We start from the raw sequence: 17,271 nt of genomic DNA on the forward strand, positions 1-17,271 counted from the left end.
ACTTCCGTTCCCTTGGAGATGACATTCTAGTGGAAAAAGAGACAGTAAGCAACAACACAAACAAATGAAATATATATTATTAGATGCTCTTGAGAGCTAAAGAGAAACATAAAGAAAAGGCCTGGGGGATATGTAGGGGTTGTCATTTAAGCCAGGGTGGCCAGAGGAAGCCTCACTGAGAAGATGGCATTTGAATAAAAGCAGAGGTGGTGAGATATTGAGATGGATATTCGGGAGAAAATAATTCCAGGCAGAGAGAATAACGAGTGAACTCAAAGGCCCAGAGATAGGACTTCCCTGGTGGTCCAGTGGTAAGACTCCAAGCTTCCACTGCAGGGTGTGTGGGTTCAATCCCTGGGTGGGGAACTAAGATCCCACATGCTGCACGGCCAAAAATAAAAAATAAAATAAAAAAACAAAGGCCCAGAGGCAGCAGCAGGACTGCTGTGCTGGAGGAAGGGCAAGAGGCCAGGACCTCTGGAATGAGGTGAGTGAAGGGGAGGGTCAGTGAAGGACGAGGCAGAGATAGAACAGGAGACGGTGACCTTGGCTTACGCTCTGAGGGGATGGAAGATTCTGTGCAGAGCAGTGAGACGACCTGGCTTACATTTTACCAGGATTACTCTGGCTCATGTTGCAAATACAGCATGGCTGGGGAGTGGACAAGAGCGTTGGAATCAGGGAGACTTAGTTCAGAGACCACAGCAGTTATTTTGGCACCAGATGATGGTGGATCTTTTAAGTGGAATTGAAGTGAAAAGACGATGGCAAGGAAATGGATGAATTTCTCTGCACCTTAGTTTCCACATTCATTAGAAAGGGAGAACCATAACTCGGGTTGTTGGGAGGTGACGGGTAACACATGCCAAGGCCAGACACGCATTAGATACGTGATGAAAGGCGGCTGCTTCAGCTCAGGCTCAATTTACCTGGATAGACTTTTTTTATTTCCTCCCTGTTCTTCAGCTTGTCTCATTGTGCCTACGTTGTGCTTTTATAATACTATATTTTTAACCCGTATCCTCACATTTTTTTTTTTGACATTGTTCATCTGCTCCTCTAGACTCTAACGTTCTGTGGGGCAGGTACCACATCTCACCCCTCTTACATCATCAGCACCTAATGCACAGCTGGACACAGAGCAGGCTGCAGGACAAGTTTGAGCTGGGCATCCTCCTGAGCGATTGAAGGAGAGACTATAAGGTCCAGTGGCAAATATATCTCTCACTCATCTCTAACAGGTATGTATTATCATTTTGCGTTCCTTGTTTTCTTTCCAATTAAAATAATGTCTAGGGTGGTATTAATTTTCTTAGATGCAGGGGTAGGGGTGCTAGTGGAGAGTTCCTGAAAGAGAGAGGAAGAGCAGAAAGAATATTAGATGAGGTTACAGAAAAATCTGGGTTCTAACCTAGATCTGCCACTTAGTGGATGTGTGACTCTGAGCAAAACATTTAGCTTCTCTAAGCCCTGGATTTCAGATCCAAAAATTGAGGATAATTCCATTTTGAGAGTCCTAATTTTGAGAGTTGGGAGAATGAGACGTATAATGCATGTGAAAGCTTTGTGGCATATCCAGGACTCGCCCATCATAGTTAGAAAGCACCGCGTCTTTGAGAGATGTGGTATCAAGCACACGGTAATACTGCTTGCATTAAGCTAAAGAGTGAACCCTAGGGTATTTGATAATTCGTAAGTAGCTCATTTTTAGGACGTATTGAGAATCGCATGCACTGCATACTGTGTATTGATTCTCTGACATAAAGATGAAAAATGTAGAGTCATGCCATGAAAGATTAAACCAAACTCAAGACTGCAAGCATAATTCTGAGAGTAGAATTCACCGGTCCACATTTGTACTTACCTCCCTGTGGAAAGAACTGCGAGTAAATCTCTTTGAAGGTGTCTTCATTAACAACCCCGCTGGGGCATTCCTAGAGAAAGCGGTAGAGAGGCAATAAGAGCAAAGTGGTCATAAAACTGATTTTTTGCCCATTTGAAATAGAACTGCCTACCGTGCAAAGCTGCACCAAGAAAGTTCTCCATCCACCCATTATCACAAAAAGAAAAAAAGCACACTATACACTTCTCTTTGTTCCAGTTCTCACAGACTGAAAAAAAAAGTTGCTGTTGTAAAAATGTTTGCATAGTATCAGCATCAAAGCTGGTCTGACACGTTAAAAAAAACACACTGCTCTTTTTAAGAACATGTATGTATATTATCAACGAGGTAGGAAAAAATTACTCTGTTTTTCATATATCAAGGATATTGCAAGATGTTTCTGATGTGGTCTTTGCTGGATCTTGGTGCTGTATCCTCTGGAGATGTGCTGAACCCCCATAATCTTTAGTTCAATGAGAAAATGATGTGCTCCCTTTGGGTATAAGGTAGCCCAATAAGTCTCAAACAGAAATAGTTACTAATTTCTGTTAACAGATTGTGGGACTGAACGACAACATTGTTAGTAATAAGTAACTCTGAGTAAGGCAGGACCTGAAGATCTGTTGAATTTCTGGAGAGGAAGGTTTGAAAAGAAACAGACCTGAACATAATGAATTCCCACCTTTGTCTGGTTGGAGTTATTTAAGACCAAAAGATACTGACCTTGGGAACTCCACTAATGTTGGACTACTGACTTGGTGGGACCAGAGGGTAAAGGTACCCCTCTGAGATTGGGCATTTTCTGTAAAAGGAGCTGCAATCTAAAATGTTAGAAAAGATCTGCCTTGATGCCGAAATCAGGACTAAGTAAGTGGACTTGAGACTGAGGTAAGCACAAAAACGCTTTCACTCTTTGGAGTTGCAAGAACAATCTGGTCAGGATTCTGAACTGGAGACACTCCTTGAGCAGTGGAGATTGACAATCACAAAATAATCCAACATCAAACCACATGTGGGACGTTAATCGTACACTGAAAGTAGGGAGGTGATAAGTTCTATCCATTTCTTCTGAGTAGCTTCTTGTGAACAGGTGCATCTTACCTGAGCTCCCTTGCTTCAGTTCTCACAGGACCCCATTTCCCTGCCTTCAGACATGAATATTCTGTATACTTTAAATCTGACACTGTTACTGGGATCTTCAAAAATCATTTGTGGTCTTTAAAGCTTTTCTTAACTCTTAAAATCATTGTCCCTTCATGAATACACTTGATGTATTAATTTGATCTTTCTTTATTCTAATGAGCCAGTTATTCACAACTATAATGTGCTTCACATGAGGAATTTTCTGTTTTTTCCTTTGTTGGTCTGAAAGGTAGTACCTTTGATATATAAACACAGTTTCGAACAGTAGTTTCAATGTGAACTTGTGTTTACAGAGCTCGTCAATGTGGATTTTCCCCATTTGATCATTATAATAAACCTATGGCTTAGGAATCTCTATTCACCGAGGAAGAACTAGGCTATGCGGTAAAGTGCCTTGTTACTCAGCTAGCCAGTGGGAGAGCTGGAATGTGAGCTTGGAACTTTCCAGATCATCACAAGGTTTTGAATGAAATAAGCCCTGTGGAAATAATGACCCCAAGGACCTAAGAGGATGGGAGCAAAAAAAAGACAGCCAACAACAAATTAGGAAAAAAGCAAGCAAGCAAATTATGATGGTTAATTTTACATGTCAACTTGTCTGGGCCATATGCCCAATTATTTGGTCAAACATTATTCTGGATCTTTCTATAGGGTGTTTTATTTTATTTTATTTTATTTTTATTTTATTTTTTTTTAACATCTTTATTGGGGTATAATTGCTTTACAATAGTGTGTTAGTTTCTGATTTATAACAAAGTGAATCAGCTATACATATACATGTGCTCCCAGGTGTCTTCCCTCTTGCGTCTCCCTCCCTCCCACTCTCCCCCTCCCACCCCTCCAGGCTGTCCCAAAGCCCTGAGCTAATATCCCTGTGCCTTGCGGCTGCTTCCCCCTAGCTATCTACCTTACTACGTTTGTTAGTGTGTATATGTCCATGACTCTCTCTCGCCCTGTCAAAACTCACCCTTCCCCCTCCCCATATCCTCAAGTCCGTTCTCCAGTAGGTCTGCGCCTCCATTCCTGTCTTATCCCTAGGTTCTTCATGACATTTTTTCCCCTTAAATTCCATATATATGTGTTAGCATACGGTACTTGTCTTTGTCTTTCTGACCTACTTCACTCTGTATGACAGACTCTAGGTCTATCCATCTCATTACAAATAACTCAATTTCATTTCTTTTTAAGGCTGAGTAATATTCCATTGTGTATATGTGCCACATCTTCTTTATCCATTCGTCCGATGATGGGCGCTCAGGTTCTTTCCATCTCCGGGCTATTGTAAATAGAGCTGCAATGAACATTTTGGTACATGACTCTTTTTGAATTTTGGTTTTCTCAGGGTATATGCCCAGTAGTGGGATTGCTGGGTCATATGGTAATTCTATTTGTAGTTTTTTGAGGAACCTCCATACTGTTCTCCATAGTGGCTGAACCAATTCACATTCCCACCAGCAGTGCAAGAGTGTCCCCTTTTCTCCACACCCTCTCCAGCATTTATTGTTTCTAGATTTTTTGATGATGGCCATTCTGACTGGTGTGAGATGATATCTCATTGTAGTTTTGATTTGCATTTCTCTAATGATTAATGATGTTGAGCATTCTTTCATGTGTTTGTTGGCATTCTGTATATCTTCTTTGGAGAAATGTCTGTTTAGGTCTTCTGCCCATTTTTGGATGGGGTTGTTTGTTTTTTTGTTATTGAGCTGCATGAGCTGCTTGTAAATTTTGGAGATTAATCCTTTGTCAGTTGCTTCATTTGCAAATGTTTTCTCCCATTCTGAGGGTTGTCTTTTGGTCTTGATTATGGTTTCCTTTGCTGTGCAAAAGCTTTGAAGTTTCATTAGGTCCCATTTGTTTATTTTTGTTTTTATTTCCATTACTCTAGGAGGTGGGTCAGAAAGGATCTTGCTGTGATTTATGTCACAGAGTGTTCTTCCTATGTTTTCTTCTAAGAGTTTGATAGTTTCTGGCCTTACATTTAGGTCTTTAATCCATTTTGAGCTTATTTTTGTGTATGGTGTTAGGGAGTGATCTAATCTCATACTTTTACATGTACCTGTCCAGTTTTCCCAGCACCATTTATTGAAGAGGCTGTCCTTTCTCCACTGTACATTCCTGCCTCCTTTATCAAAGATAAGGTGTCCATATGTGCGTGGGTTTATCTCTGGGCTTTCTATCCTGTTCCACTGATCTATCTTTCTGTTTTTGTGCCAGTACCATACTGTCTTGATTACTGTTGCTTTGTAGTATAGTCTGAAGTCAGGGAGCCTGATTCCTCCAGCTCCTTTTTTCGTTCTCAAGATTGCTTTGGCTATTCGGGGTCTTTTGTGTTTCCATACAAATTGCGAAATTTTTTGTTCTAGTTCTGTGAAAAATGCCAGTGGTAGTTTGATAGGGATTGCATTGAATCTGTAGATTGCTTTGGGTAGTAGAGTCATTTTCACAATGTTGATTCTTCCCATCCAAGAACATGGTATATCTCTCCATCTATTTGTATCATCTTTAATTTCTTTCATCAGTGTCTTATAATTTTCTGCATACAGGTCTTTCGTATCCTTAGGTAGGTTTATTCCTAGATATTTTATTCTTTTTGTTGCAATGGTAAATGGGAGTGTTTTCTTGATTTCACTTTCAGATTTTTCATCATTAGTATATAGGAATGCCAGAGATTTCTGTGCATTAATTTTGTATCCTGCTACTTTACCAAATTCATTGATTAGCTCTAGTAGTTTTCTGGTAGCATCTTTAGGATTCTCTATGTATAGTATCATGTCATCTGCAAACAGTGACAGCTTTACTTCTTCTTTTCCGACGTGGATTCCTTTTATTTCCTTTTCTTCTCTGATTGCTGTGGCTAAAACTTCCAAAACTATGTTGAATAAGAGTGGTGAGAGTGGGCAACCTTGTCTTGTTCCTGATCTTAGTGGAAATGCTTTCAGTTTTTCACCATTGAGGATGATGTTTGCTGTGGGCTTGTCATATATGGCCTTTATTATGTTGAGGAAAGTTCCCTCTATGCCTACTTTCTGGAGGGTTTTTATCATAAATGGGTGTTGAATTTTGTCGAAAGCTTTCTCTGTATCTATTGAGATGATCATATGGTTTTTCTCCTTCAATTTGTTAATATGGTTTATCACATTGATAGATTTGCGTATATTGAAGAATCCTTGCATTCCTGGAATAAACTCCACTTGATCATGGTGTATGATCCTTTTAATGTGCTGTTGGATTCTGTTTGCTAGTATTTTGTTGAGGATTTTTGCATCTATGTTCATCAGTGATATTGGCCTGTAGTTTTCTTTCTTTGTGACATCCTTGTCTGGTTTTGGTATCAAGGTGATGGTGGCCTCGTAGAAGGAATTTGGGAGTGTTCCTCCCTCTGCTATATTTTGGAAGAGTTCGAGGAGGATAGGTGTTAGCTCTTCTCTAAACGTTTGATAGAATTCACCTGTGAAGCCATCTGGTCCTGGGCTTTTGTTTGTTGGAAGATTTTTAATCACAGTTTCAATTTCAGTGCTTGTGATTGGTCTGTTCATATTTTCTATTTCTTCCTGATTCAGTCTGGGCAGGTTGTGCATTTCTAAGAATTTGTCCATTTCTTCCAGATTGTCCATTTTATTGGCATAGAGTTGCTTGTAGTAATCTCTCATGATTTTTTTTATTTCTGCAGTGTCAGTTGTTATTTCTCCTTTCTCATTTCTAATTCTATTGATTTGAGTCTTCTCCCTTTTTTTCTTGATGAGTCTGGCTAGTGGTTTATCTATTTTGTTTATCTTCTCAAAGAACCAGCTTTTAGTTTTATTGATCTTTGCTATCGTTTCCTTCATTTCTTTTTCATTTATTTCTGATCTGATTTTTATGATTTCTTTCCTTCTGCTAGCTTTGGGGCTTTTTTGTTCTTCTTTCTCTAATTGCTTGAGGTGCAAGGTTAGGTTGTTTATTCGAGATGTTTCCTGCTTCTTAAGGTGGGCTTGTATTGCTATAAACTTCCCCCTTAGAACTGCTTTTGCTGCATCCCATAGGTTTTGGGTCGTTGTGTCTCCATTGTCATTTGTTTCTAGGTATTTTTTTATTTCCTCTTTGATTTCTTCAGTGATCACTTCATTATTAAGTAGTGTATTGTTTAGCCTCCATGTGTTTGTATATTTTACAGATCTTTTCCTGTAATTGATATCTAGTCTCATGGCGTTGTGGTCAGAAAAGATACTTGATACAATTTCAATTTTCTTAAATTTACCAAGGCTTGATTTGTGACCCAAGATATGATCTATCCTGGAGAATGTTCCATGAGCATTTGAGAAAAATGTGTATTCTGTTGTTTTTGGATGGAGTGTCCTATAAATATCAATTAAGTCCATCTTGTTTAATGTATCATTTAATGCTTGTGTTTCCTTATTTATTTTCATTTTGGATGATCTGTCCATGGGTGAAAGTGGGGTGTTAAAGTCCCCTACTATGAATGTGTTACTGTCAATTTCCCCTTTTATGGCTGTTAGTATTTGCCTTACGTATTGAGGTGCTCCTATGTTGGGTGCATAAATATTTACAATTGTTATATCTCCTTCTTGGATCGATCCCTTGATCATTATGTAGTGTCCTTCTTTATCCCTTTTAATAGTCCTTATTTTAAAGTCTATTTTGTCTGATATGAGAATTGCTACTCCAGCTTTCTTTTGGTTTCCATTTGCATGGAATATCTCTATAGGGTGTTTTTGAATGAGGTTTACATTTAAGTTGGTGGATTTTGAGTAAAAGAGATTACCCTCCATAATATGGGTGGGCCTCACCCAATCAGTTGAAGACCTAAATAGAACAAAATGCTAATCTCTCCAGAGCAAAAGGGAATTCTCCAGCACATTGCCTTGGGAGCTAATATGCAACATTGGTTCTTCTTGGTTCTACAGCAGACTGCCTTTGGACTTGAACTGCAATTCCTTCCTGAGTTCCTGAGTCTCCAGTCTGTCTCTCTCCTCCATCAGATTTTAAGTCTTCACAATCATGTGAGCCAATTGCTTAAAATAAATTACTTTCTGTATATATACACATCTATTGGCTTTTGTTTCTCTGGCAAATCCTAACTAATACATAAGCAAATGAACAATCAACAGCTACAACTCCGAAAGGAAAGAAGATGGCATGTAGATAGCTCATCACTCAAAAGTTTTGACTAAATGACTCTGTCTAGTTGGCAGCAACAGAACCAATTTTAAAAGCAAATAAGCACTTTGTAGTTGGACCCTCTCGTGCATGGAAATTGTGATTTATTGGCTATTTATCTCTGAGCCATCTGCTTGGGATAGTAAGGCGAGGACAAATAGATGGCTGTCTGCCGTCAGGTGGTGAATTTGTGCAAGGTCAAAGCTGGAAATTTGCCTTGGAGTTCAAATGATTCTAGCCAGAGACAAATATGGGAAATGAACGGACACCTGCAGCCAGCAAACTTGTCAGCTGTCTCTAATCTCTAGATGTATTTGATAGATATATCTTATAATGTGAAATGAAATTCAGAAATTGATGGTCTCATATGTTTGTTTTATGTTTAATCACATGTCTGTATCAAACGAAATCCATTCTCTGCCAACTAAAAACTCCTGGTCAGGGACTTCCCTGGTGGTCCAGTGGTAAAGAATCTGCCCTCCAATACAGGGGACGTGGGTTTGATCCCTGGTTGGAGAACTAAGATGCCACATGCTGTGGAGCAACTAAGCCCACGCGCCACAACTACTGAGCTCTCGCACCTCAACTAAAGAGCCTGCATGCTACACTACAGAGTCCATGTGCTCTGGAACCTGTGCACCACAACAAAGAGCCCGCGCACTCAATGAAAGATCCTGGATGCCACAACTAAGGCCCAACGCAGCCCTAAAAATAAATAAATAAATAATTTTTTTAAAATTAAAAAGACAAAAACTTCTGGTCAAGTTTTAGGGTGGTAAGTCTCATCAAGTGAATTTGTCTTTATCCATCTTATATTTATTACATTAACTTACATCTTTAACCCATGCATACTGTATGTTTATTATTCTAAGAACTTTTCTGGGAAACAAGGCAGCAGCAATAAACAAGTTAAATGTTGTGCCGTCACGGACCTACATCCAAATAGAACAAGAAAGGTCAGAAGCAACATAAAAGAACACACAAAAATAACAATCCATAGAATGGTGATCTTTTATTTATTCTAAAGAGTTCTTATGGGAAAGCAATTCATTTTACTACCTTCAGGTAAACAAAAAAATTAATCAGATTTTTTAAGACTCTAGTGATTTACAAAATGGTGTGAATGATCTATTCTCTAACTCTTCCCTCACCAGTTTTGTGAAGTCATTTCTGCACAAAAGAGGTATCTCCACCTCTCCATTAAGAATGAATTTGACGAGGTCCTGTGTACAGCTCAGTGTGTACCATAAAAGATGTGGCTGTGTTAGGTTAACTCTTGCTGCTATAACAAACATGCTCCCAAATATAACTTAAATATATATAAATTTAAAAGAATTCAGTATATTTCTTGCTTATCCAACAGTCTTGGAGGGTGGGGAACAGATCAGAGTGCTTAAGGGACAGAGGCTAATGAAAGCTTGGCCATCGTCATGTGGCGTCTATGTGATCATTTAATCTGAAGGAGAAAAAGACATTGAAGAGTGAGCATTAAAGGTGTTTATGGACCAGGTCTTAAGGTGGCACATATCCTTTCCACTCTTATATTTTTGGTGAGAAATCACTTAATATGTCCACCCCAAACCACAAGAGAAGGCTCATGTGCCCAGGAAGAAGATAAGAACACAAACTTGGTGAACTGTTAGCAGTGTCTGTCTCGGAGGCTTATTTGAAAATGCTCCAAATGTCTGTGCTCTGAAATAGTTCTCCCACTGATGCTTTAATAGAACCGTCATCACATCACTTAGCCATATAAATTCTTTTCATTTCCCCTGGAGTCATTTTTAAAGGATGACATTTTCAAATAAACAAGTTCAGTAAGGCCTAGATATCTAAGAACGAATTTGTTAATTAGGATTTCTTCACTCTAAGAGGAAGAACCCAAGAAGCAGTAGGATTCCCAGCTTTAGAGAGAGTGAGGAAAGCTTCACTCGTATATACTTTGAGAAGTTACTATAACCTTCTATAAGCTTTATGGCTTCTATATAATATTTTCTAATGACATTTCATCTGATTATTAGCAAGTGATCATTTCATGAATATATGTTGTCTATAGAAAAAAATAAATAAAGATTACCCTTAATTATGCTACTGTAAAACTATTTTAGTCTTCTATCTAAGCATGTATTAATATGCTGTACAAATAAAATTAGAATAATGTAAGAATATAGTATTGCACCTTTTTTCTTACTGTAACAAAATATCCTGAGCATTTTCCATGTCATCATTATTAATGGCTGCATAATAATGTGTCCATTGCACTTGTCATATTGTTGGATATTTAGGGGATTTCAGCATATTTTTGAACTACATAGGAATAACAATGTAATTAACATTCCAGTGCATGGATCTGTGATTGCACCTGTGGTTCTTTCTTTACGACTAATCCCAGAAGGAGACTCACAAGACCAAAGGGCTTAAACTATGTTAGGCTCTTCATAATGCACAGTCACACTGATTTCCAGAAAGGCTGTACCCATATGTGCTACCACCACTTGTTTATGAGAAAGTTTCACATTGAGAGGGGCTGCTGACCAGAGTCACGTGGTAATTTGACACTCACCAAATCCCATGAACAAGCAACAGTAATTTGCTTTCCTCATGAATCTAATCATCATTCTGAAAATTATCAGAGGACATCAAGGCATTTGTCCAGATCCCTCCAAGAGATAAAGTGATGTGCAAGTTTTTCATGCAGACAAGGATGCTTTGATGGCAGGCTGCTGGACCACATCACCATAGCTGTTTAATGAGTGTACATTCAATGCCTTCTCACATACATCATCTCTTCTAACATTTTCACTAACCCTGAGGTGAGGAAAATGAAGCTTGCAGAGATTAAAATGAAGAAACCTGTTGGCATCACAATTGTTTTCAGAGGCATACATGTGTTTCTTCTTTGAACAAATAGTTATATAGTGCCTTCTGTGCATCGAGCACTGTTCTGGGCAACAAAGATTACAGAAGTGAATTTTTTTAAATTTTATTTTTGCTTTTATGGAATTTAAAGATTAGTGGAATCAATCTCCCTGACTCCATTCATTGCAATGTTAGCCTTCTGGATTATCATCTTTTTCTCCATCAGGACTGAGAAAGTGGCCTCCTGGTGCACAACATTGTTTGCCTCCAAAGCCACCCATCATGGCTGTGTTGGAGAGAGCCATGTGCAAAAGGAAGACTTTTCAACCCAAACTGGGGATATTGATTAAGAAAAAAATTTTTTTAATTAAAAAAAAATGTATCTGTTATGACCAGCGAGTTTCCTTTAGTGCTTCTTAAACCCTTTGCAATGATGTGATCAGGATGCAATGAATGTGGAATGAGATTTTCTCAGCACGTAACTGCCATACTTTTGTCAAGTGGTGAAGAGATGCTTGCCTTTTGGGGCCTTGTAGATGTGTTCTTCTCAGCTCGCTTAGGTAGGGTTATGAGAATGTGTCAAGATCAGTTGTAAATGTTCTATGATTACTTTGCTGCCACTAATATCAGTGTTAATAAAAGAGATTTTTATAATAATAATTAGCATGATGATGATAAGTTAATACATTGTGTTAAATGCTTTACATGGATTTTCTCATGTGAATGGATAGATGCTAGCATTACCTCCATTTTACATGAGCAAACTGTTAGAGAGAAACTACCCATGTTCTCATAATTAGAAAATGGCAGAGCCTAGTCTATTGATCACAGAGTCAGGAAACTTGAGTGTTTAAGCAACTTTAGAGATACAGGTTTCCCCTGCTCTCCAAAAGTAGAGTGCTCCTATGAAACCTTCTGTAAGCTGAAATGGCAGAAAACACAGAAGCAATTCCCTAGGACATACCTTGCTAATGTGTGCGCAGAAAATAAGTTGAGATAAAGCAGAGATGCTCACAGACAGACAGTGGGATATTACTCAGTCATAAAAAGAAATGAAATTAAGTTATTTGTAGTGAGGTAAATGGACCTAGAGTCTGTCATACAGAGTCAAGTAAGTCAGAAAGAGAAAAACAAATACTGTATGCTAACACATATATATGGAATCGTCAAAAAAAAAAAAGATACTGATGAACCTAGTTGCAGGGCAGGAATAAAGAGGTAGACATAGAGAATGGACTTGAGGACATGGGGTGGGAGGGGGAAGCTGGGGAAAAGTGAGGGAAGCATCGACATATACACACTACTGAATGTAAAATAGTTGGCTGGTGGGAAGCAGGAGCGTAGCACAGGGAGATCAGCTCCGTGCTTTGCAACGACCTAGAGGGGTGAGACAGGGAGTGAGAGGGAGACTCAAGAGGGAGGGGATATGGGGATATATGTATGCATATGGCTGATTTGCTTTGCTGTGCAACAGAAAATGACACAGTATTGTGAAGCAATTATATTCCAATAAAGATCTATTTAAAAAAAAACAACTACGGAGGCTTGATGCTGAGATGCAAAGTGTAGTTCTTCTTGGGGAAGGAGATTGGTGGTGTTCCTTTATGCTTGAGGTGTGCAGCCTCTATATCAGTTAGCTGCAAAATGAACGCTGAATACTACTTTCACTTTTCGCCTTTTTATATAAAAGTGAAAAACCCTCTTCAGACTTCTTTTGATTAGGGAAAACAGGTACTAATACAGGTCTTTCGTAAAGAGAACTTTTGAAAAGCGGGGAATACCTGTAATCCAGTCCAATGGCTTCATTTTAAAAACAAGGAGACTGAGGTTGAGGTTACAGGAATTGCCATAAACCACACGGTGGGCTGCTGAGCCTTACCTTGTGTCTGTGTTTCCTGATGTCTAGGCTCATGTGTGGACATTGCAAACACCCTCATGTCCATACAATAGCTGGTATCATTCTGCCAGGAAGCATTTAGAATAATTTAGTGAAATGCTTATGCTCCTGGGCTCTGGAGCGAAGTAGAAGGACTGCACTGAACCTCTGCTTAAAAGCTGCATGGCTTCAAATTGTTTCATCTAAGTCCTATTGTTCTCCTCTGTAACATGGGGATAACTATTGACACCAGAGGTGTGTTATGAGAATTAGTAAGATAACGCACGTTATGTTATTATCTTAGCCCTCTTCTTTGTGCACCGTATTTGCTCATTAAATATGAGCTGTTAGTATAATGTTAATAATCTAGAATTTGGTAAGCAGAACTCCATGATACAGAGAGTCGCTGTAACCTCAACATGGCTATACCAAGGTTAAATGGTATTCATCAAAGCAGTTGCACCCAGTAGAGTACCGGTCTGATATAATGCAATGAGCCTATAAAACAGATATGAGTTATGCCTCCTCCTCCTGTTTTATAAATTGAATCTGCTCTCTCTAATATCATCAGAGTTTACCCTCAAAGGCAGGGGAATACTGCAGTTGTAAATGACAGCTGAGAAGAATAAAGGCTACCATGCTGGAAATAAATGTCAGTAGAAACCCAGGAGACTTTTTATTCATTAATTTAAGGAAAAGTTTTCCCTACTAATGCTTAGATGAGTACATTAGAAATAAAGTAGTCCATGAAAAGTGTTGGGAATGGTGCTTTGAAGGGAGATCCACGTATGCATAGGAAATTGCTAAAGAAATTATTTTCTGAGGTGCATTGTGAGCTCCTATACTTTTACCTCTTAAGAAAGCCTTTCAGCATTTCCTTGAAAGTTGTCAGAACTCTGGTGGAATGCTCTAGAAATGGTTACAGATGTATTTTCATGCTAATATTTGTCCACTACTCCACTGGCTAAAATCTCCTCTTCCCATAAATGATTCTGTTCTGGTGTATACCATCTCCTCAGGTTCAGAACGGTTATTAAACATTTAGAGATACCTCTTCAGGAATCAAAAAAAAAGGAATTATGGTACAAAAATACCATGGGGAAAAAGTAAAAGTCCTTGTGAAATAAATAACTCCTTGGGAACCCTTTTATGATATCTAAAATGTCAGATCTTTTAAGCATCTATGTTTTTCATCAACTCTCACACCTACTCCTCTTGCCAAGGAAGGCATACATGACAATGGTTGTGAGGTGCTTAAGTTGAAAACCTAAGATTTCTACCCACAGAAATGTAATGACATCCATGTTTCATCCAGAGACTGTTTTTTCAGTTATTCTTTCTGACAAAGGAAGTAGACTCACATCTTTGATAAGTAGCACAGCAGACTGTGGGCGAAACAAAAAGGGAACACAAAGACTAGACACTGGGCACTCAGACCAGAGAAGAAAACGAGGGAGACTCACATCACTCCCCAAATAAGAAAAGCATCCATTCTTCTGGCAAAAATAGATGGCAGGTAAGTTGGCCATCTTAGAGTAAGTTACCTTCTTAAGCAGTACAATTGTTACAGACCACACTTAAAGCGAGCTGGGTACGAGTTCATAAGCAGAGACCAGAAAGCATCTTGGACACTTAGAAGAACATGCAGCAATAACCCATGAGATACACCGAAAGGGAACCTGATGAATTGGACAAGACAAGAAGAGGATTTCAGGTGTGTGTCTTTAGGGTTTTTTATCAACGAATTCTTCCTGCTTCCAAACCCATGGGAAGATTGTGTTTCATGGGTCCTTAATGGTTTGCTGGAACCACGTGTCAAACTGCCCAATGAATGGGAAGTAGAAGTGATACTGTAATATTGTGATTTATAATAAGAAACATGTGTTTGGTCTGAGTCCCCATTTCTAGCACAGAGCCCCTAAAACCATGAGAGAGACAAAGTTATCTATTGTTATGCTGATGAGGTGACTTTTGGACCCCACCCAAGGATGGGGGCTGGTTGCCAGAGGAGCCGACCAGGTGATTAGAGCTTGGAACTTTCAGTCCCACCCCCTGACCTCCAGGAAGGGGAAAGGGTCTGGAGATTGAATTCAATCACCAATGGCTAATGATTCAATCAACCACGTTTATGCCATGAAACCGCCCAAACCCCCAAAGGACAAGTTCAGAGAGTTTTGGGGTTTGTGAACACATTGAGAGTTGGGGAGAGTGGCATGCTCGCAGACATATTTGAAATTCATCTGAGAACTCAACTGTTTATGTAATATATGTATATATTTGTTTATACTTAAGTGAATATAATCATGAGCTATTAAGTTCTTATTTTGAGTATGAATCCAACTGTTTATTAATTACTTACTACTTTACAAAGTCATAACTTAAAACTACTTTCAAATTACCACATGGACTCCATCTAATTATTATTGTTAAGATTCTGGTGTCTGGAGTGCCCCCAGATCAGATAAAAAGTCTCTTTATGGGAGGACGCTCAAACAAGTGGTATTTTTGTCTGACTGTGTCTTATGCTACAGATGTATCATAATTGTTTGTATATATTTCACATCTGAGAAGGTGGCTTTTATTTTCTTAGTTTTCAAGATGTGAACACATCAAGCTGAGTTATAGTATAATTATTTCATAGGCAAGACAACTTTTTATCCTTTGAGATTTTAAAAAATATTTCCCATTACTTAGTCGATTAAATTGTGAAAACAAAACACGCCACCACCTCCAGCAAGGATGACTTTCGAAAGGTAGATGAAGTGAATTCACTGATACAATAAAGATGATGGATGGAGACTTTCATTCTCAGAGACGTATCATTGGGAAGCATGACTGTCTTCACATATTATTCCACCCTAATTAATATGTAATCCAATTGGAAAAGCATAGGTTCTTTTAAATTAAATTTCCATTCTCCACTTCCCTCGTCTGAAACTGGGGCTGCTCTGGAAAGTCACTCTCCTAGTAGCATGACAGTTTAAAGATGACTTGGTATTGTACAGTTGGAGGAGAATTTTCAAAATTTACATGGTGCAATGCCATGAACTGTACTACTCTTATCACTAGATTCTGTTTGTGGACTCCTCTTCTCCCTTTAGACTTGGTAAATACCTTCAAGGCAGGGACTGACTTTTATAGAGCCCAGCAGTGTTCACAACAGAGTATTAAAAATGTTTATCTTGAATGGATAAATACAGAAACAATTCTTAGCTTTTAAGAAACTAGAAAATAAACTTGATCTGGCAGTTTCCTTTAAAACTTGTGTGCAAGGTTTTAGAACTCCTTGCACTCCAAAACAATTTTTTTTCTCTCTAATTCTTCTGTTCTCTTCTATGCAGTTGTGCTGAGGGGGAATTTTTGATGCCTTGTGCTGTATTATTCAAGGTCACCACTTTGTCTTAAATACATCTCTGTCCCTGGACTTTTGAGGTCAAAATCTTGGTTCCACTTCCCAATCCTCCTGACTGCTTATCGTAAGTATAATCACAGAAATTAAGGGGAGACCACCAGGGTCAAGAGAAAACACTTCTGGGCTTCCCTGGTGGCGCAGTGGTTGAGAGTCTGCCTGCCAATGCAGGGGACACAGGTTCGAGCCCTGGTCTGGGAAGATCCCACATGCCGCAGAGCAACTAGGCCTGTGAGCCACAACTACTGAGCCTGCACGTCTGGAGCTTGTGCTCCGCAACAGGAGAGGCCGCGACAGTGAGAGGCCTGTGCGCCGCGATGAAGAGTGGCCCCCGCTCGCCACAACTAGAGAAAGCCCACGCACAGAAACGAAGACCCAACACAGCCATAAATAAATAAATAAAATTTAAAAAAAAAAAAGAGAGAAAACACTTCTTAGTCCAACACAAATTTTAAAAACCTTACCGTATTCAACATTTAGGCTGTTAAAAACTCATTTCAGAATGATAAGATTAGCCCTTCAGTTTTCAGAGCATACAACTTGATCCCTAAGAACTAAAACTAGCTTTAAATTTTTGTTCCAATATTCCCAGGTGTTTGAACTCTTAGTAAGTCATTTATTCTCTCTTAGTCTGTTTCCTCATCTGTAAAATAACCTCTAAGAAATACTGACATCACAGGGAAATAAAACAAATGAAAATTAAAATAGATAATGAAAAAGGAAAAAAAAAAAACTGGATACAACCAACACATTAGATATTTTGCTGCTTCCAAAATTTGCATTAAGAACCTTCTGTATTCCCTGAATATACTCCTTGGGGCCAAAATGAGGCCAAAGTGGTTAAATATGAATTTCAGATTGGAAAAAAAAAAGGGGGAGAAAGACTTTCCTACTTAATATTGGAAAAGAGATGAGTGCTGGGTGATAATCAAGATTCGACTCAGC

General features: G+C 38.9%; 1 protein-coding gene across 1 annotated transcript in view; it reads right to left on the bottom strand.

Annotated features, from left to right (window-relative positions):
* KCNIP4 (potassium voltage-gated channel interacting protein 4) overlaps positions 1-17,271 on the bottom strand; it is a 237,056-nt gene that overhangs the window by 28,174 nt on the left and 191,611 nt on the right. The window contains 1 exon segment of the mRNA XM_032633429.1: positions 1,865-1,934. Within this exon segment, the coding sequence (XP_032489320.1) occupies positions 1,865-1,934 (70 nt within the window).

Source organism: Phocoena sinus, chromosome 5, assembly GCF_008692025.1.
Source record: "Phocoena sinus isolate mPhoSin1 chromosome 5, mPhoSin1.pri, whole genome shotgun sequence".
NCBI lineage: Eukaryota > Metazoa > Chordata > Mammalia > Artiodactyla > Phocoenidae > Phocoena > Phocoena sinus.